Consider the following 20790-nt stretch of genomic DNA (forward strand, 5'->3'; position numbering starts at 1 on the left):
CTGCAAGAGCTGTCCTGTCTGTCCTAAAGAAACAAACGCCTGACAGCCATCCCCACATAGCCCGAGTAGGAAGGCGACCTGTGACCATCCCGAAGCGTAACATGATGACAGTGCAATGTGGTTGGCTAAATAAGAGTGTGTTGAGTGGGTCACATGCAGTGTTGGAGCCGAACTGTGAGACACCATGGCCAGCAGGCCTAGTTGTTGCAGTGACTGTGGAAAACATGACTGACCATGATATCACCCTCTGTAGTCGCACTACACTGGGGTGGCTGCACAATGTTGATGCTATCTACATGCCACATGTAAAATGTATGGAGGGTGAGCTTTCTAAGACATCAGACGGAAGTACTTCCTTACCCACAGTGCAGTCCAGTCAGACAACAAAAACTGAGCCCTGGGACCCACCAGTGGATTTGAGCCATCTGACAAGTGACCAACAGCAGCAGGTAAAACAGATGCTGAGGGAGGAATGCAATGTTTTTGCAAAAGATGACTGGGACACGGGATGCATTAAAGATCTAGAGCTGGAGATACAGCTAAAAGACAAAGTGCCTGTGCAAAAGACATATACCGTATTTTCACGACCATAAGACGCACTGTACTAAAAGGCGCAGTCTCAGTTATGTGTGCCATTACTGTATTTAACACACACATAAGGCGCACTGGATTATAGGGCGCATACAAGTACCGTATGCGTATTTAAAAATAAAGCGGGAGCAAACCCGAGTTCGGTACCTTACTCACATTTCTATTACCGGTAATCGTCATCATCAACAACACACAAGCATACAAGTGTGCGTATTTAAAAATAAAGCAGGAGCAAAACAAAGTTTGGTACTCACATTTTTATCATCAATCAAACCCATGGAAGTCCTCATCCTCTGTGTCTGAATTGAACAGCTGCGCTAAATCTCCATCAAACATGCCAAGTTCACTTTCTTCACTGTCAGAGTCACTTTCCGTGCCGTGCGGCTCCTCGGAAATGATGCCGGCTTTTGCGAAAGCTCGAACAACAGTGCCAGCAGACATGTTAGCCCAAGCATCTACAATCCATTGGCAAATTGTGGCGTAACTCGCCCGGCGCTGCCTTCCACTCTTGGTGAAACTGTGGTCTCCACCGGTCATCCATCGCTCCCACGCCGCTCGCAGCCTTACTTTGAACGGGCGGTTCACACCGATGTCCAGCGGTTGGAGTTCCTTTGTCAGGCCTCCCGGAATGACAGCAAGCTCACAGTTCATTTGTTTCACTAGTTTTTTCACATCAGCTGTGAGATGGGCACGCATAGAGTCACAGATCAACAGCGATGGTGATGCGTGGAAAAAACCACCTGGTCTCCTTACATACACCTCCCTCAGCCACTCTTTCATCATTTCCTCATCCATCCAGCCCTTTTCATTTGCCTTAATGATGATTCCTGCTGGAAACTTCTCTTTAGGCAAAGTCTTTTGCTTAAAAATCACCATAGGCGGCAGTTTCTGTCCATTAGCATGGCAGCCAAGCACAACAGTAAAAGAAGACTTTTCATACCCCGTTGTGCGTATCGCTACCGTGCTGGTCCCCTTCTTCTCCACAGTGTGACTCACCGGGATGTCAAAAGTGAGCGGGACCTCGTCCATGTTTGTGATGTGGCTGGGCTGGATGTTTTTGTCGCCGATGTGTTTGCTGCAGTAGGAGCGGAAGATGGCCAGCTTTTCCTTATAATCCGCTGGAAGTTGCTGCGCTACCGTAGTCCTGGTCCGGATGGAAAAATGGCACCGTTTCATAAAATGAAAGCACCAAGACGGACCTCCTTGGAAATGTTCAATGTTCATCTCTTCAGCTAGTGAAACTGCTTTTAGCCGAATGGTGACCGTCGAAACGCTTCTCCCGCTCCTTCTTTGCTCGATGATCCACCGCTCGAGTCTCGGGCCACCTCGCCTTATGTCCGCGGAAACTCAGCTGCGTTTTCTTGACCTGCCGGAGCTTGTTTTCTAGCTTCCTCCATTTGCGAACCATCGATTCATTAATCTTAAATTCTCTCACCGCTGCTCGATTTCCATGTTCCTCCGCATAGCTGATGGCCTTCAGTTTAAACTGTGCTTCATAAGCGTGTCTCTTTGCCATTTTCAGGGTTGTTAAAACAACGATGTTCCACATAATGCACATACCTGTCCTTTTAGACAGGTATGTGCGATTGTCCGGTATATACGATCAACGCCCACACTTCACCCTTTAGCGTTCTCTACTACTTTACTTCTCTACTACTTTTGTGATTATCTGTTTCATGCGCCTCATTTTACTGTGTACAGTGACAATAACCCGCTGACATACGTCATGAAGTCAGCGAAACTTAATGCAGCTGGACACCGCTGGGTGGCGGAGTTGGCAGATTATCGGTTCACTCTTAAGTACAGGCCAGGGGCAGCGAATCGAGATGCAGATTTCTTATCAAGAAGAGGAAAGCCCATTGAAGACGTCATGCACGAATGCACAGAGGAATGTCAGCAAGATGACATTGAATGTATTGGGAAAGCCCTAGAGAGAGAGAAAACAGGAGAAATGAACTGGATCTCAGCTGTCACCTGTAATGTCAACGCGCTGCCAGAGGGATGCATCGTCTCAGAACCAATTCAGCCGTTTGCAGTTGACAACATCAGAGACACCCAGGATGCAGACATAGCCATCCCTGAAAAGAACACACACCTACCTGAAGCATAAAGAAAAGATGGCGGAGAGTGAGGCAGTTAGGTACCTTCTTCGGCAGTGGCCCCATTTGCAGATTGATGGAGATGGCATTCTGAGGCGTGAGACCACCAGGAGAAAACAGTTTGTTGTTCCTGATTCATTAAAGCCCATGGTCTATAAACATCTACATGAGGAGATGGGACATTTAGGAGCAGACAGGATGGTTGCTCTCGCCAGGCAGCGCTTCTTCTGGCCTAAAATGAGGCAGGAAATGGAGCACTATGTCACTCAGGTGTGTCGCTGTATAAAGAAGAAGAAGCCTAACAGAATAACCAGAACACCAATTCAGAGCATTGAAACCTCTGCGCCGTTTGAGATGATATCCATTGACTATCTGCATTTGGACAAGTGCACAGGAGGTGAAGAATACATACTCGTAGTTGTGGATCATTTCACCAAATATGCCCAGGCATATGCGACAAGGGACAAGTCTGGGAAGACTGCGGCAAGAAAGCTCTTTGATGACTTTATCATGCGCTTTGGTTTCCCATCCAAAATACACCGTGACCAGGGGAAAGAATTTGAGAACAATCTTTTCCGCAAGCTTCAAGGCTACTGCGTATCAACCATTCTCGTACCTCCCCGTACCACCCACAGACCAATCCTGCAGAGCGCTTCAATAGGACCCTCCTAGGTATGCTCCGGGCACTTGATGAATCTCAGAAGTCAAGATGGAAAGACCATTTGAACAAAGTAGTTCATGCCTACAACCCGACTGTGCACGAAGCAACAGGATTTTCTCCATTCTTCCTTCTCTTTGGCGTGAACCAACCTTGCCTATCGACCTGCTCGTCCCAAAAAAAGAAGAAGAGAAGAGTCAGTCACGCAGTGGCTATGCAGAGAAATGGAGAGGAGTTATGCAAGAGGCCTATGCAATTGCAAGGCAGAACATGAGAAAGAGTGCAAGAAGGGGACAGAAAAACTACAATAAACGTGCATGGAGCTCTGTGCTTCAGCCAGGTGACCATGTCTTGGTGAGAAATCTCACACCCAGAGGAGGTCCTGGGAAACTGCGCAGCTATTGGGAGGATATGATTCATGTCATCACCGAGAGGAAAGGTCCTGATAGTCCAGTGTATGTGGTTGAGCCATTGCAGGGGACAGGAAGAAGACGAGTGTTACACCGTAACCTACTGTTGCCGTGTCCTTACCTGGTTGACGAGTCTGTGGTGTGTGAAAGCAGCCTGAAAGAGAAAAGCCGTGGAAACAAACAGAGACAGTCAGCAAGAAGACATCATCAGACCAAGCCCGATACTGACCAAACAGACACAGGCAGTTCTAGTGAAGATGACTGTCACATGTGGACAGCACTCAGATATGCTGATCCACCCCTCGACCCAGAAACAGAGGATTTCTGCCCCCAGAGTGACGCACTCGGAGAGAAGTCTGAGCCTGCTTTCAGAGCACAGGGGCATCCTGAAGAGGAACAGGTGGAGGAGAGACGCAGTTTGGAGGAGGAGGTTGAAGCTCCAGCTGTTGGACCCGAGGGTGAGCAGAGCGATGCTGAGACATGGAGGCACAAGCCAAAGAGAATGAGACAGCCCCGGCGTGTCTACACATATGAAAAACTAGGCCAGCCAACAGTCCAGCAATGGAGCACATGCCCTGTCAGTGTGAACAGCCCTTCAAGTGCCATCCATCATTCCTCTGTCCCACCATCATTCATGTATCCTTTACAGTATCAATAGATATAACAGAAAAACACAGTCAACTTCACAAGAGAGTTTAATCTAAGCGTAACATTACAGTTGCAGTTCATGTTGATGTAGTATTGACACATGTTACAGTTAAAAGAGAAACAGGTACTCTGAGCATTATTACTATAATAAATAGAGGGAAGGTTTATCATTCTAGCATCAAAGAGTTAAGACAGTAGTGAGTACAATATGGGTTTACTGAACTCATGGTTTTGAAGTGTGTAATCACATGATGTTGGGGTGTAAATGGTATTTTCCTTGTCCCACTGCGAAGATTTGGCAGGCCCACCAATACTTCGAGGGATAACCCACCCTTCAGTACAAAAGGACTATGAACATTTAGTTTTGTATCGTGACCATGAGAGACTTGTCCTGAGATACCAAGAGATGGTATAGCCTCTCACCCAGTAACGTGTAATATGTGTGGAAATACTTGTTTGCTCACTCATCTTTGGTTAAATGTTCTATTTTTGGTAAATTGTCAAAGATTAGAAAGAAAATGTGTGGCAACATTTTTCTTTTGTGGGGGAGGGTGTTGCGCTCTAAAAGTACTTATAAAACTTCAATTTTTCTGAATTGTGGGGAAAATCTTTAAAGACTATTCTTATTTAATTGCGTTTTGTTTTTGGACACATTTCTAGTTAATTTTTGTAGTTTACTGGCTCCAGGAGGTCAGAGTTCAGATGTGTGATGTCATCAGTAAGTGCAGAAAAAAAAAACAGTGTCTGAGACGTGAGGGAGCGATGTTTTGCTGATGATACGCTATTCTGCCTGTAAACTCCAAACCTGAACTGAGGAGAATAAAGTTGCAAGAAAAAGGAGAACGGAGTCATGTCTCTCTGAGGGTGCAACACATAAAATATACAATATTCTGATTTCACTAATACAACATTTATAAAAAATAAACTTTTAATTATACTACCCTCAGACTTCCTATAATCAGACCCCATCTGGTCTTTAAGTGATGATGTGATGAATCCTTCCGGGTCCAAACTATGCGTTATTAAGGCTGTTGTGTTTTTAACATGTTTTGTATCTCTATCCCATAAAAACAGTCGGTGATCACTGTCGGCCTCTCTCGGTTTTTATTACCGTTGTTCATTTTGTGTGTGAATGGGTGGATGACTGGATATGTAAAGCGCTTTGGGGTCCTTAGGGACTAGTAAAAGCGCTATATAAATACAGGCCATTTACCATTTTAAAGCACAGTTATCAAAACCTTACGGTGTAACTACAGCCCAGCCCATGCAGCAGTATATTAATGACTAACCTCGTATTGTGGATGGATTATCTCAGTTGTTCTCCTGACTGAAGTTTGGTCCGTTTACAGCATCCTGCCATGCGACTGCATTTGTCTCTAACCATCAAGAACCTTCACATTAACGTTTATCGAGTGGAAAAAAGTTAGCGTTCATCCTCCAGCTTCACTGTGTTTATGTTATGCAAACATAGCTGTGTAGCTAGCGATTACGTAGCACATCATTATATACCAGCTAGCCCAACTTCAGTAACCTTACAAACGTCACTGCTGTTTAGTTTCCTGTCTTCATTTATGTTGGAAGTGATAGCAGTGTTAACTTGTTATTTTCTGTTATATCGCGAGAGTACTATTGCCCGCGGTGAGTTGTTACAGAGATTGAAAATGTGACGTCATTCAGGGGTAAAACCACAAAGAATTCTGGGAACTCGTGGCAAGAGGTACTAGCGCACGCAGGCTTTCAATTGAAATCAGTTACACAGCGATAAAAAGAAACAAAAAATGGCAAGAAGCTGTTTTATTATTAACTGCACAAGCCGGGTGAGCGACAGCCGCGTGAAGCCGACGGGTAAAGCGAATGGTTTTTATTGGATTCCGGCGTGGAAGAGAAATTGTCCAAGCCATGTTTCCAAAGTCAAGTCAAGTCAAGTTTATTTATAAAGCACATTTAAAAACAACCAAGGCTGACCAAAGTGCTGTACAATAAAATACAAATATAAAATACAATAAAACGCAAGTACATAAAACACCTCACTGATAAAAAAAATAAGTTAAAAAAGTAAGTTAAACCTTGCTAAAAGCCAATGAGAAGAGGTGAGTTTTAAGAGCAGTTTTAAAAGTTCCTAGGCTTGTGGAGAATCTGATGTGAGGAGGTAAACTGTTCCACAGTCTGGGTGCAGCCACAGCAAAAGCCCTCTCTCCCCTAGTCTTTAGTCTGTACCTGGGAACATCTAAAAGCATCAGGTCTGCTGACCTCAAAGATCTCCTGGGGCGGTAAATGCTAAGAAGCTCTGCCAGGTAAGGAGGTGCAGTACCGTTAAGAACCTTAAAAACCAGCAGTAAAATTTTAAAATCAATCCTAAAAGCAACTGGGAGCCAGTGGAGAGAGCAGAGGACCGGAGCTATGTGGTCTCTCTTTTTGGAACCGGTCAGCATGCAAGCAGTAGCGTTCTGCACCAGTTGGAGGCGATGCAGACAGGAACGATCTAAACCAGCATAAAGGAAGTTACAGTAGTCCAGCCGTGATGTAATAAAAGCATGGACCACCCTTTCTAGATCGTTCCTGCACAGGTAGGACTTGACTTTAGCTAAAATCTGTAGATTGATAAAAAGATCCCTTGACTACGGAGCTGATTTGTTTATCAAATTTAAAAGCACTGTCAAAAGGAACACCGAGGCTCTTAATGGAGGAAGTACATTTGGAAGTTAGGGGTCCCTAAGTCAAGAAGAGGTGATGGATGGCCTGGATTGCCGCTATCCGAAGACCTAATATAACGTTCGAAAACACTCCACCTCACATGTTAGTCTGCTCCAAGCATTTCCACAAAGGTAAGTGTTTTGTAGTAGTTAATACGTCTTATATGGCGCTGAACAGAAATCATCGCGCTATGCTCCTTTGTTTATTGTGGCTGTGTGTAATGTTTGCTGTGTTTTGTAGGCAAACCAGCCTACAAAATGCTGGAATGCGATCCAGACTGGGCACCCTCTCTCAAACAGTGAGATTTGATCAGTTAAGACAGAGATCGAAATCAAAACAGCCACGAAAAGGCCCGCGTTCCTGTGGGGCAGAGACAGCTCATCCAGGCGAAATCCATGCAGGTAACATTGTTAATGTACATAAATAAATTCCACTTTTTCCACATTAAGTACTGTGTCTTGTTTTTGCACATAAAATGAACTTGTCTTTGTCTGTATGCATGTGTATCTTTCAGCACCAGTCACTACGAAAACTACAGCTGAGATCCAACCACAGCAGATAGCTTAAACATCTGGCTTTCTACAGAAGCTTTCACCTGGGGACATAGTGCTCGCTGACCGGGGTATTGATATCAAGGAAAGTGTTGCCTTAATGGGTGTCACTTTAAAAATTCCAGCATTTACACGGGGTCGTAGTCAGCTACAAGCAAAAGATGTGGAGGACACACGAAAACTGGCACATGTCTGGATCCACGTAGAACGCGTTATAGGCTGTCTACGGTCCAAGTACACTGTCCTAAATGACACCATCCATTTAGGTTTTGTGGTGCCATGTGAAGGTGAGAACATGACTTTGCTGGATAAGATAGTCGCTGTATCATGTGCGCTCACAAATATGTGCCCAAGTGTTGTTGTGAAGCAAGCAAGTGATGAATAACTGTTTTCCAATTTGTTGTATCAATTTTTTGTGGTTGTTGTTTTTGTTTTGTTGTGCAGCTGTGTTTTTATACAAATCAACTAATAATGCACAACGGTATACTATTTTGCCTTTGTCCTGTAAGCTTCAATAGTAACATGTAACACTGTTGTCAGTTATAAATAAAGACAGTCCTGATGAAAGACTTGTGCAACACTTACTTTATTTGTATCTAGTACAAACTGAAAAGAAAAATAGATTGCGTTGGCCCATTCTGGACAAAGAGATAATTTACAGCACAGCTGTAAAGTGCAGTAGTGCAAATCGGCAAATATTTACAACAAAGTATAACTGTTGTGACAGACATTTATAGCAATTTAAACACGTTCTAATAATTCACTGTGAGTGACAGAACAACAGGTAACACAAACCATAAAGTGCAGAGTACAGGAAGATGGGTCCACCCAAATGTGACACTAAACATGAAATCACAATAAAGTCCTTCAATATAAGAGTTGTCTGCAAGCTTTTTCCTTCCTTTTTTTTTTGTCACGGTAACATCCATGGAATGTGGCCCTTGTGAAACACTGGTTTCTGGATCAGTGTAGTGATTGGCCAAGAGCTCTGGCATCACGACTGCTGCTTGTGGGGTCTCGATTTAAGGCTTCGTAGGTATTGTTGTCACAAGCCGGCTTCGGCATCCTCAGCGTCGCCTGGTCCAGCCTCTGCTTCTGCCCCGTCTGGTCCAGCCTCCTCCTCGCCTGGTGCTGCGGGGGCCACGCCACCTTCAGGTCCCAAACTGCCGCCTCGACATCGGCGGTCATCTGCCAGGCCGCTCGTTGGGCGTCATCGTCGATATGGACGACCTCCCAAATGCCGCCGCTACCTTCCGCGCGGCCGGCCTCCGGACTTGTGTCGCCGCCGCCGTTGCTGTCCGCACGGTCGGCCCCCTGAACTGTTTCCCCGTCGCCGCCGCTGCCGTGTGCACGGTCGGCACCTTGAACTGTTTCCACTTCGCCACCGCTGCCTTCCGCGCGGTTGGCTTTTGGATCTGTGTCGCCAACGTGGCCGGCCTCAGAAGATGAATTGTCCTGGACTTCTGAGTTGTCAGCCTCCGGGCCGGCCTCCTGAACTGTGTTTTGTTCTTGAACTCCAGCATGTGTGTTTGTTTTGGACAATTCACTTGGTTCGCTGGAGCTTGTTTTTGTTCGGTGTTGGTCCCTCCGTCCTGGACCCAAACTGGACACAAACTTGTAAACCTCTTCTAGGATTGGAGGGTAGAAGGGTTTCCAGTTCCTGCAGAGTCTGGCTAATCTTGCTCTAGAGGGCATCTATAGTGAAATAGACCTGTCTTATCTTTTCACCTAGAAGCTGATTTTGTGCTCCCTGTAGAATCAAGTCTGCTCTGTATCCCCTGACAGTGGATTTAAGGCGCAAGCTCTTAGGAACAACTCTGCTTTCTCTGCATCTCAGGTTGAAACGGAGATGGTTCCTATAAGCCGCTAGTTTTCTTGATTCCCTTTCATACTCCCACACCAGTTGAAGGGTGCTCCTCCCAAAATGTACGGCAATATGTCTGTGAAGGTTCTCAGTCATCCAGGTCATCATAGACCTGGGTGACTGAAAACCCTCACAGACATTAGAGATGAAAATACTACAGAAAGCTGCAATGAAAATGAAGTTCTCATTGTAACTGCTGAAATGTCTACAAAAGAGAAACAAAGTTCTTGTGAAGCTTCATAAACAGTTTGGCCATGCATCTGCAGAGAGGTTATTGAGACTCATCTAAAGCTCTGTCAATACAGACCAACAATGTGCATTTATTCTGCAAGAGGTAGATCATGACTGTGACATTTATCAGAGATATTGCAAAACCAAGCCGAGAGCTGCTGTTGGTCTACCTCTGGTTTCTGAGTATAATGAGACAGTAGCGATGGCTCTACATGAGCTGGAGCCTTCACATCATCGACCACTTCACACGCTTCAGTGACGGCAGCATCGTAAAGACAAAGAAAGCTGCAGAGATCGTCAACTCCTTCATTCACACCTGGATAAGCATTCACGGTGCCCCCAGACAGCTCTACACAGATAACGGCGGAGAGTTCAACAACACGGAGCTTCGGGACATGGCTGAAAACTTCAACATTGAGGTAAAGATAACGGCGGGGTATAGTCCCTGGAGCAACGGACTACTGGAGAGACATAACGTGACACTTACAGAAATCCTCCTGAAGGTAAAAAAGGAACAAGGATGTGACTGGCACACTGCGTTAGACTGGGCCCTCATGGCCAAAAACAGTATGCTGTACATGGTTATAGTCCACATCAACTTGTGTTTGGCCAAAACCCCAACCTTCCTTCTGTGTTGATGGATAAGCCACCTGCCTTAGAAAGCACAACTGTAAGCGCAAGAGTAGCTGAACACACATCAGCATTACATGCTTCCAGGAAAGCATTTACTGAGGCAGAGTGTTCAGAAGGGATCATGAGAGCACTACACAAGCAACTTGGGCCTACAGATGACAAATATGAGGCAGGAGATAAAGTATACTACAAACGAGTCGACTGTACAGAGTGTAAGGGTCGAGGTGTAGTTATTGGGCAAGATGGAGCTGTTGTATTTGTAAGACATGGGGGGACTCTTGTAAGAGTACAGCAGTCAAGGTTGAGTAAAGTGGATGCACAGAGTGGAGATAAACAAATACCACAGAGTACTACTGATGATGACACTGACAACAAAGACACAGTTGAAAATGATGAGACAGAAGCACCCGATGGTGAACAGAGTATTAGTGAGGAAGAAGAGATCACTAGTGACAGGGAAACTAACACTACAGTAACATGTCTATGACACAGTCTTCTACATACACTGATCCTGTCTCCTCTGCAGATGTAAAGTTAAGGGCAGGACAGCTGATCGCTTTTACGAACAGAGACAACGGTGTTCAACATACAGCCAGAGTGCTAGGCAGACTGGGAAAAGCAAAAGGGCAATACAAAAACTGGTACAATGTGCAATATCTTAAGCCTGATGGTAGTGAAGGTGAAAAGAAAGCTTTAGACATGTCACTTGTTGATGGTCTTTGCACTGAAGCTGAAAACAGAGATGTAGATGTACTAATAACAAAAGATATCTCCTTTGATGCTGCCAAAAAGGAGATTGAGAACTGGCAAAGTAATGGCGTGTTTGATGAAGTGAAAGACCTGGGTCAAAAATGTGTGTCTACTAGACGGTTCTGTACACTCAAAGAAACTAATAATGGTATCGTCCCAAAGGCCCGACTTGTTGCGGGTTTGAAAGACTCTCCAACATGTGCATCTGAGTCCCTCAGACTGGTGCTAGCTGTGATATATCAAAACAAGTGGAAAATGAATTAAATGGACATTACATCTGCCTTTTTGCAGGGAATGGAACTGTCAAGAGACATTATCTTCATCCCCCACCTGAAGCTGGCAAGGACAATGTTCTATGGAAACTAAAAAAGTGTGTGTATGGACTTGCAGATGCTTCACTTTATTGGTACAATAAGGTCAAAGACATTATGGTCAAAACTGGTGGTAAAATATCACAGGTTGATCGCGCAGAATGAACTGGGACTCAACAGCCGTCTGTGTGCATGGGTGTTGGACTTCCTCACTGGCAGAACTCAGGTGGTGAGGGTGGGTAGATGCATCTCTAGAAGCATCACCATCAACACAGGAGCACCACAGGGGTGTGTCCTCTCGCCACTGCTCTACTCCCTCTACACTTCAGACTGTGTGGCCACCCATGGCTCCAACACCATTGTGAAGTTTGCTGACGACACAGTGGTGTTGAGCGCCATCTCCAACAACGATGAGGCGGCCTACATGGCTGAAGTGAAGAATCTGGCATCACCTCCAGCTGAACGTTGGCGAGACCAAGGAGCTGGTGGTGGACTTCAGAAGGAGTCAGCACAAAGACTACAAGCCCATTATCATCAATGGAGCAAAAGGCTAGGCAGCGCCTGTACCACCTACGACAACTGAGGAAGTTCAGGGTCTCTCCTGAGATCCTCAGGACTTTCTAGCAGGCGCTGTGGAGAGAATCCTTACACAGAACATCACATCCTGGTTTGGGAACAGCTGTGTTGAGGACCAAAAAGCTCTCCAGAGAGTGATCCATACAGCAGAACACTGCTGCAGGATTGCTCTCCCCCTGCTTCAGGACACCTACACCAGGAGATGCCGGACAAGAGCAGCGCAGATATTGAAGCACCCGTCCCATCCTGTAAACAAACTGTTCCAACTTCTGCAATCGGGTAGAAGGTTCCGCATCATCCGGGCAAGGACAGAGAGGCTCAAGAGGGTATGGACATTTGTACAGTTAATGATGTAATAGAGGCACATCAACAACTTTACATTGATAACCTACAGCCGGTTCAGTTACAAGCAGCATGGGCTGTACAGAGGGATGCTTCCTTAAGTGAAACAGAACGGGAGCAACTCAGGTCAAAAATAGGACAGATTTTGTGGGTTGCCAAACAAACGAGGCCAGATGTGATGTTTGACACATGCAGCCTTGGATCTAATATCAAAGGTGCAACTGTGCAGTCCATTCATGAAGTGAACAAAGTTATCTGTAAACTTAAGGCAGAGAAAGTGACTCTTAAGTTTCAGAGCTTGGCTAACAGTGAGGATTTGGCACTGGTTGTTTTCAGTGACGCTTCTTTTGGTAACCTTCCTGATGGTGGTACTCAAGGAGGGACATTAATCGTCCTTATGGGTAAAGGAGGAAAGTTTTGTCCTCTCTTTTGGCAGCCTAAGAAAATCAGGCGTGTGGTCAGAAGTACACTGGCAGGAGAAACTCTTGCCATGTCAGATGGAATAGACACTGCGGTATTCCTGGCAACACTTTTTTCAGAGCTTACAACTGGTAACACTGGTCTGAACGCTCTTCCTTTGATCTGTGTGACTGACAATCATTCCTTGTTTGATGCACTCAAGTCCGCTAAGCAGGTTACAGAGAAGAGACTGAGGCTAGAAATGAGTAGCATTAAAAAGCTCATACAAGCCAAGAAAATCAGACAGGTTTGTTGGTCAGATTCCAAATCCCAACTTGCTGATTGTCTGACAAAAAAGGGAGTTTCACCTTTAACCCTTCTAAAAGCATGAGATGAAGGACTCTGGATACTGTGAAGTTTTCTTTGCATTAAAATGCACTATTGTTTATTGTGTGCAGTGATAGTATGCTTTAAGCAAAGCAAAGCACATTGAAGTGTTTCTGTCACGGCTGGCAGGGTGAGCCGTGTAGTGTTGGAGGAAAAGGAGGACCCAAAATGCAGGCAGCCGACTGATGATATGAGTGAGGGTTTATTTACAGGTGACAGTGGCAGAACAGACAACGAATCATGAGAAAACAACTGAAGAAACCTAAACTAGGAGAACTAAATGACAAACCTGAGAGCATACAAAAGGGGTGTGGGGCAGAGAGACGCAGAGACAGGAACGGAACACCATAGAACGCAGATGAGCCGACAACGAACACAGACCGACACCCACTATATACACACACACACACACACACACACACACACACACACACACACACACACACACGGTAATCGGGTAATCGCACACAGGAGGGAAGAACAGCTGATCTGGATACACATGATGACTGGAGGACACAAGCTGAACACAATGACAAAAGACACAGACCTTCAGAATAGAACAGGAAATCCAGAACACGAGCCTTCAAAGTAAAGCAGGAAACACACAGACTGATTTACAACACAACACGGGGACATGAACAGAGCACCAAGGACAGACACAGGTAGGGCTGAATATACACCAAACTTCAGGTTGAACCCTAAACTAGTACAAAATCAGAATAAACACAAGGCACAAAAATGAACTTCAAGGAAACACAAAACGCTGGGTCAAAATGACCCAGGACCCTGACAGTTTCCTGGATGTTCAACAAAGTTGACAAGTTTTTTTTTTGTTTTGTTTACTCACACATATATGTATACAAATGTTTAAAAGGGGTGTTTATATTTTTATTTTTAAAAAAAGAAAGAGGGAGATTGTTAACTTGTTATTTTCTGTTATATCACGGCCCACGGTGAGTTGTTGTTATTGTGTGTGAGCAGTAAAACATGGAGTAACGAATAAAGCGCTTGGAGTGAGACCACGACGTCATGTCTTTTGACTTAACAAGCAGAGCTGTACGTTTGAATTTTTTTTAGAAATCTCTCAGTCAGAACATGCTATATCATGTTTAGGTGGAAACTACCGAGCTAACTTCCTGCTAACGTCTAACTCCGTTAAATGTAATAAATCCTGTTTTCATGGATGCCTGGATGTTAAACTTAATTTAAACCTTATAAAGCAGCAACGCTGATCATTGTATTATGCAGGTGTCTGCTAACGCCTAAAACAGAATTAATGCTGAGAGCAAAGACCAAAATAACCATTTTCAGAGACCAGCTTTGCAGTGACTGTTTCAAAAGTACACTGAACAAAAATATAAACGCAACACTTTTGTTTTTGCTCCCATTCCCCATGGGATGGACGTAGAGACCTAAAATTCATTCCAGATACACAATATAACCATCCCTCCCAAACAGTGGTCACAAATCAGTCCAAATGTGTGGTAGTGGGCACATCTGCTATATTGAGATAATCCATCCCACCTCACAGGTGTGCCACATCAGGATGCTGATCTGACATCATGAGTAGTGCACAGGTGTACCTCAGACTGCCCACAACAAAAGGCCACCCTGGAATGTGCAGTTTTTTGCGCTATTGGGGGTCTGGGGACCCAGAACCGGTCAGTATCTGGTGTGACCACCATTTGCCTCATGCAGTGCAACACATCGTCGCATGGAGTCTATCAGATTGTCAATTGTGGCCTGTGGAATGTTGGTCCACTCCACTTCAATGGCTGTGCGAGGTTGTTGGATATTCGTGGGAACTGGTACACGCTGTCGTATACGCCGGTCAAGCACATCCCGAACATGCTCAATGGGTGACATGTCCGGTGAGTATGCTGGCCATGCAAGAACTGGGACATTCTCAGCTGCCATCTGCCCTGAACAATGTGAACCATGATTCATCCGTGAAGCGCACACCTCTCCAACGTGCCAGACGCCATCGAATGTGACCATTTGCCCACACAAGTCTGTTACGGCGACGAGCTGGAGTCAGGTCAAGACCCCGATGAGGACGACGGGCATGCAGTTGAGCGTCCCTGAGACGGTTTCTGACAGTTTGTGCAGAAATTGTTTGGTTGTGCAAACCAATTGTTCCAGCAGCTGTCTGGGTGGCTGGTCTCAGACGATCTTGGAGGTGAACCTGCTGGATGTGGAGGTCCTGGGCTGGTGTGGTTACACGAGGTCTGCGGTTGTGAGGCCGGTTGGATGTGCTGCCATATTCTCGGAAACGCCTGTGGAGACGGCTTATGGTTGAGAAATGAACATTCAATGCACGGGCGACAGATCTGGTTGACATTCCTGCTGTCAGCATGCCAATTGCACGCTCCCTCATTGCTTGTGGCATCTGTGGCATTTTGCTGTGAGACAAAACTGCACATTCCAGGGTGGCCTTTTGTTGTGGGCAGTCTGAGGTACACCTGTGCACTACTCATGATGTCAGATCAGCATCCTGATGTGGCACACCTGTGAGGTGGGATGGATTATTTCAATATAGCAGATGTGCCCACTACCACACATTTGGACTGATTTGTGACCACTGTTTGGGAGGGATGGTTATATTGTGTATCTGGAATGAATTTTAGGTCTCTACGTCGATCCCATGGGGAATGGGAGCAAAAACAAAAGTGTTGCGTTTATATTTTTGTTCAGTGTATATAACACAAACCGTTACAGGAGACGGTGCCGACAAAGTCTTGCGTTTTACGAGGAACGCTGGACTGACCTGTAAGTGACTCTTTAATTTCAGGTAGTCAATCATGATGTTCTCGGCCTCCTTGCACTTAAACTGGCTTTTTTCCAGACTGTTCTCCAGGACCCGCAAGTTCTGAAAACAAACACGAATCATTGCTCATTGTGACCTTTGACCTGCACATCTTATAACAAATGAGAACCATATAAAAAGAAACTCAGAGGCAATGACACTTTTTTGTTTTTGAATCAGAGAGGTAACTACCATGGCATTCTCCTCTTTTTTCAAAGTGCGAACACCAGGGGGCGCTACACTGTGCTCTGGTTTCATTCTCCGGTACTCCATCTTCAGCTCTTCACGGCGCCTCTCATAGATCTCAGTGCCATGTTTTAGGGCATTAAGACGCTTCCTGTTGGATAGCACGCAGTCGTCTAGTGTTCCAATGATCTCCTGTGAGACATGCAGAGGAGGAATGCAGTGCAGTCATGCATGCGGACCATGACAACAGATTTAGTGTGCAGTCCTGTGAAGAACTAAGAACACCCTTAATTGATTGATCATCATCGGTGTGAGCAGGTCTACAGAATTCAGGTATGTTAACACAATCTTCACAGAAGAGGACGTTCCAGTGAACTCACAACAAGCTCAGAGAAACTGCAAAAGCCCTTCATGATCCTTTTTCTCAGTCAGTCTTTTTCCTTTTGTAGTTTTTTGCTTATTATTGCTGTCATTGTTAGATATCTTCAGTTTGTTAGCCTTTGGTTTGGATTTTCACCTGTGTGACTTTCTGCTTAGCACTCCAGTTTTGTGCACCCCCTCCCAGTCTGTTTTATCAGCTCTTAAATTAGAATAACAAACATTTTTCACCAAAATTCAGGTGAAATTCCTATGGTGGTCACTTTTTACCGGGAACTCCACAGATTCAAGGTTGATTAAAACACTCAAAATTCACTGAAAGAAGTGCTCATCACGTTTACATGTTCAAGTGCATAGTGTGGAGGATGTCATAAGGCCTGGAGGCAATCACATGTAAAACACAATATTTATGAGTGTTTTAAGTCGTAAATCGGGGCGATTTGACCCGATCACGACAGGAAGGTTAGTTTGCTCTTTTTTTCTTGCCTTTTTCAGTTTGGTATTCTAGCTCATTTTCTCTTTTATTCTCAGCCCTGATTCTGTCCTTTGTAATTCCCTGAGTTTGTTTTCCTGCCTCCTGCACTCTCTGTGTCAAGTCTGTTTATTTCCTGAGATCTGTTACTTGTTTTACCTTGTTGGGTTTTTTGTCTTTTGTGCTCTGTATTTAGTTTTACATTCCTTGTCTTGTTTTCTCACTTAGGTTTAGCTGCCCTCCCTGGCATGCCTATTTGTTCCTTCAGTTTGTCTCAGTTCTTTGTTGTGTCCTCTCTCATGGTTGCATGTCTTCTAACTGTTGGCTCTTTAGTTTTGGACCCTTATTCCTGGCCAGCCTTTGTTTTGTATTTTGAGTTTATTTCCTTTCCTGTCCTGCATTTGGGTCCAAATCTTGTGTGCCACGCAGCTGGACGTGACAAACCCAAAACAGCTTTAGCAGATAGTCTGCACACCTTAGTGAGCATGTTAAAGGTTAAGGGCCGTGGAGGACTGATGATTTAGGGACCTACGAGTCACTGAGTGGACCGTGGACACCTCTACATACCCAAGTATTCCAGAGTCAGTGTGAGGCCATCTGTCCCACAGCTAAAGCTCGGACCAAACTGGGTCATCAACGCGATAATGTTGATGACCCAGTTTGATCGGCATGAGCACCATTTCCAATAGAACGACTGGAAAACCAAAGAATCAAGGTGCTGCAGAGCTCAGAGAGGTGTGCAGAAATGAATGGTGCAAACCGCAGTACCTATCCCTACAACTAAAACTTCAAATGATTTCACGTTGCGCTTACATGACTCTGGTAATTAAAACCTTGGAAAAGATCTTTAAAGTGTTATTTGATCCCCCATTAATGGTAAACTTGATCCTTCGTAATTTGTTCATCAGCAGAGTGAATGCTTTGATGATGCTAAACCCTTTATATTAAAGTCTGTCTAAGAGCACCTCAAAAAATCCAGTCCTCACGTTAGACTTCTGTTTGCTGACCTCTCTGCTTTTAATAAGACGCAGCCTCACGTTCCAAACTCCCAGAACAGCTCCTGATGCTGACTTTAAACTTCCTACTGACGAGTCGACAAGTCCTCGTTAACAAATGTCCGGCAGGACTGTGTCATGCTCTGGTTCCCCTCAGGGATGTGTTCTCGTTATTATGTATGCCGACAGCTGCAGGACTTCTTCTGAGGACAGATTTATAATTGCCTGATATCACTGTCCTCTGAGTCTGTCCACGGCCCTGTTTCGCCTGAATTTGTGAAGTAGTGTGATGATAACTATCTGGAGCTAAATGTGTGTCAAAAACAAAAGAAATGATCATTGATTTCAGACGCGTAACCCCGAGTATAAAGCCAGTGTTATTTGTGAAATAGTGCAGTCTTATAAATATCTCGGCACAGCCTTTGTCAAATATCTCCATCATAAAACAGGATCAACAGAGAATGTGTTAGTGGGGACGTTTTATGGCATTTTTATTGTTCATTTACTGAAAGTCTTTGAAGATTTTCTTTTATCTGCTGGCTCAGTATGTATCAAGGATAGAAACTCGCTCGGCAGTGTTGTTAATAAGTTGGTCGCCGTGACCTTGGACCCGGCCCAGTGTAGAATAAACTAAACTTAAAGTCCTTCATTAAAATTCAGAAACCTAAAATCCTCGTTTCTCAGCTCTTAGATTACTTACTGCTGACAGATGATGAATATTTCTGTGAATTTCTGTGAAAATATTTCTTCATTTCCAGTTAATACTTGTACAGCTGCTGTTATTGTGTATATATTTATTTATATTTCTCATACATTCTTATATAGTTCTATATTGTGTATTTTGTTGTACAGTTATTTTATTTTCAACTTTAATTTATATATTTATCTTTATCTTATTCTTCCCAGTTAAATTTACCCTTCATTCTAATTTGTGTTGTACAGTTATTTCATTTTTAACCTTAATTTATATTTTATTCCTTCCTAGTTAAATTTACCCTTTTAAATTTTTCATATTTATTTCCTATCTTATTCATAGCCTTTTCCTTTTTTGTTTTCTTTAGGTCACGAGCAGTTGTCCAAGCATTTCACTACATATCGTACTGTGTATGACTGTGTACGTGACAAATAAAATTTGAATTTGAATGTTTATTCTTATACATTTCTCCTTGTTATTCTATTTATTTATTTCATCCTTATGTTATTTTTCTTGATCTCAGCTTTACTGTGCATCAAAGCTGGTTTAAAGACTGTGTGTTATGTGTAAGCTGCAAGCAAAAAGCTCTTTTGGGGATTAATGAAGTCGAATCTGAATTAGTGCTGTCAAGAAGAGTGGACCAAAATTGCCCCACAGTGATGTGACAGATTGATAAAGTCAGAAAAACAATGCTGCAGCTTATTGCTGCTCAGTCACTGGCGGACTTATTTCTTCACAGTACTGCATTTCAAGTAAAATCGGAGTTCAGGGTGCGTGCACAGGCTTCCTCTCACCTTCACAGACTTGTTGCGGTAGGATTCCCTCTCCCTTGCTCTGTTTTGAAAGGCCGCTCTGATCACCTGCTCATCACGCTAAGAGGCAGACACCAGTGTCACCAAAAATGAATTCTAAAACACATTTTTTGCGTGAGATAAACGTGGTTAAAAAAGAGGAAAAGAAGGAGGATTGTTGTCTCCAGCTTCATAAGGACCATAAATGGCTTCCAGCTAGGTAGGCCAGGTTTCTCAGTCTGTGTGTGACTGCACTATTATCTTCTTTATTTTAAATTAAATAAAGTTCAGATCAGCATTCAAACATCTTTAGCTTGTGTTGTGACCATCTTACAGCATGAGCTCCCGCCAGCTTCCTGTGCAGCCTCCTGTTGTCCTCCCTCAGCTGATGGATCAGCTCCTGGTTCTTCATGATGGCAGCTTCATGTCTGTCATAGCACGCTTTTCTCTCCACCTCTATGGACACGTTTCATCACCACCACAATAATACAGAGAAACAGGTGACCCACAGTCACCTGCTGAATTTATCGGCTCTAAGTCAATTATAAGTGTTAAAGTTCATTTAAGAACCTAAATGGCAGTTTGCTGTTTTTCACTAAGCTGCTTCGTCTCGACTCTTTGTGTTCTAGGTGTTGCACTTTCTGCAGTTTATCACAGATGTGAGTAATGAAAGAGCTGTGTGAGATAACTGCGTAAATCATGCTGATTGTAAAATGCTTCATAAAGTTAAAATGAAATATCCTCAAGCTGGATGTAGAGCTGGGCGATATGAGATTTTTTCATATCACGATATGTTTTTTTCATTTCAGGCGATAACGATATCTATCACGATATAAGCCAAATAACTTGTAAGAATTTGTAAGATTTAAATGTGCTGTTGCTCACAAGTAAAATGTGAAATAATCAGCAGCTTGTTTTTATTTAAATATTTATTTCCCATAATAAGTTCAACAGGGTAGATGTACTTAAGGAACATGAGACTTTTTCAGATAAATAAAGGCAAATATTGCAAACTACACAAAAGGCAGCCGCTAAAGCGTTTAAGTTTCAAAATAGAACAAACGAAACAGACTAAATTGTCAATTCCACTTAGAAACAAAATATTAATTCTAAAAATAAATCTTAGTTTGTTTTACAGAAGAACAGACAAAACTGACTAACTTTTGTCAATATCAAATAAACTGAGAACTAAAAGGAAATTCTCAATCTCTCCTTGTTGTATAGCTGAGCTTTTCAAACAGTTTTAACAGTTACTTTAGTCTGACAAAAGCCGAATGACGAATTAGCGCTTCCAGTCAGAGACTGAGGCTACGTCCACACGTAC

At 43.9% G+C, this 20790-nt stretch overlaps 1 protein-coding gene across 2 annotated transcripts in view; it reads right to left on the bottom strand.

Annotated features, from left to right (window-relative positions):
- LOC147328721 (outer dynein arm-docking complex subunit 3-like) overlaps positions 1 to 20790 on the bottom strand; it is a 33856-nt gene that overhangs the window by 11144 nt on the left and 1922 nt on the right. Inside the window, exons 2-6 of one of the 2 annotated variants that reach the window (XM_086297324.1) lie at positions 19801 to 19922; positions 19470 to 19547; positions 16143 to 16328; positions 15912 to 16013; positions 3880 to 3912 (exon numbers count right to left, since the gene is read on the bottom strand). In XM_086297324.1, the coding sequence (XP_086153450.1) occupies positions 3880 to 3912; positions 15912 to 16013; positions 16143 to 16328; positions 19470 to 19547; positions 19801 to 19922 (521 nt within the window). The remainder of the gene's footprint in view (positions 1 to 3879; positions 3913 to 15911; positions 16014 to 16142; positions 16329 to 19469; positions 19548 to 19800; positions 19923 to 20790) is intronic. The other variant, XM_086297325.1, reaches the window with a different exon arrangement.

Source organism: Aulonocara sp. 'chitande type north' Nkhata Bay, linkage group LG6 (genome assembly GCF_057382095.1).
Source record: "Aulonocara sp. 'chitande type north' Nkhata Bay isolate Kocher_YH1m ecotype deep benthic linkage group LG6, A_spYH_male_GT1.1, whole genome shotgun sequence".
Classification (NCBI taxonomy): Eukaryota; Metazoa; Chordata; class Actinopteri; order Cichliformes; family Cichlidae; genus Aulonocara; species Aulonocara sp. 'chitande type north' Nkhata Bay.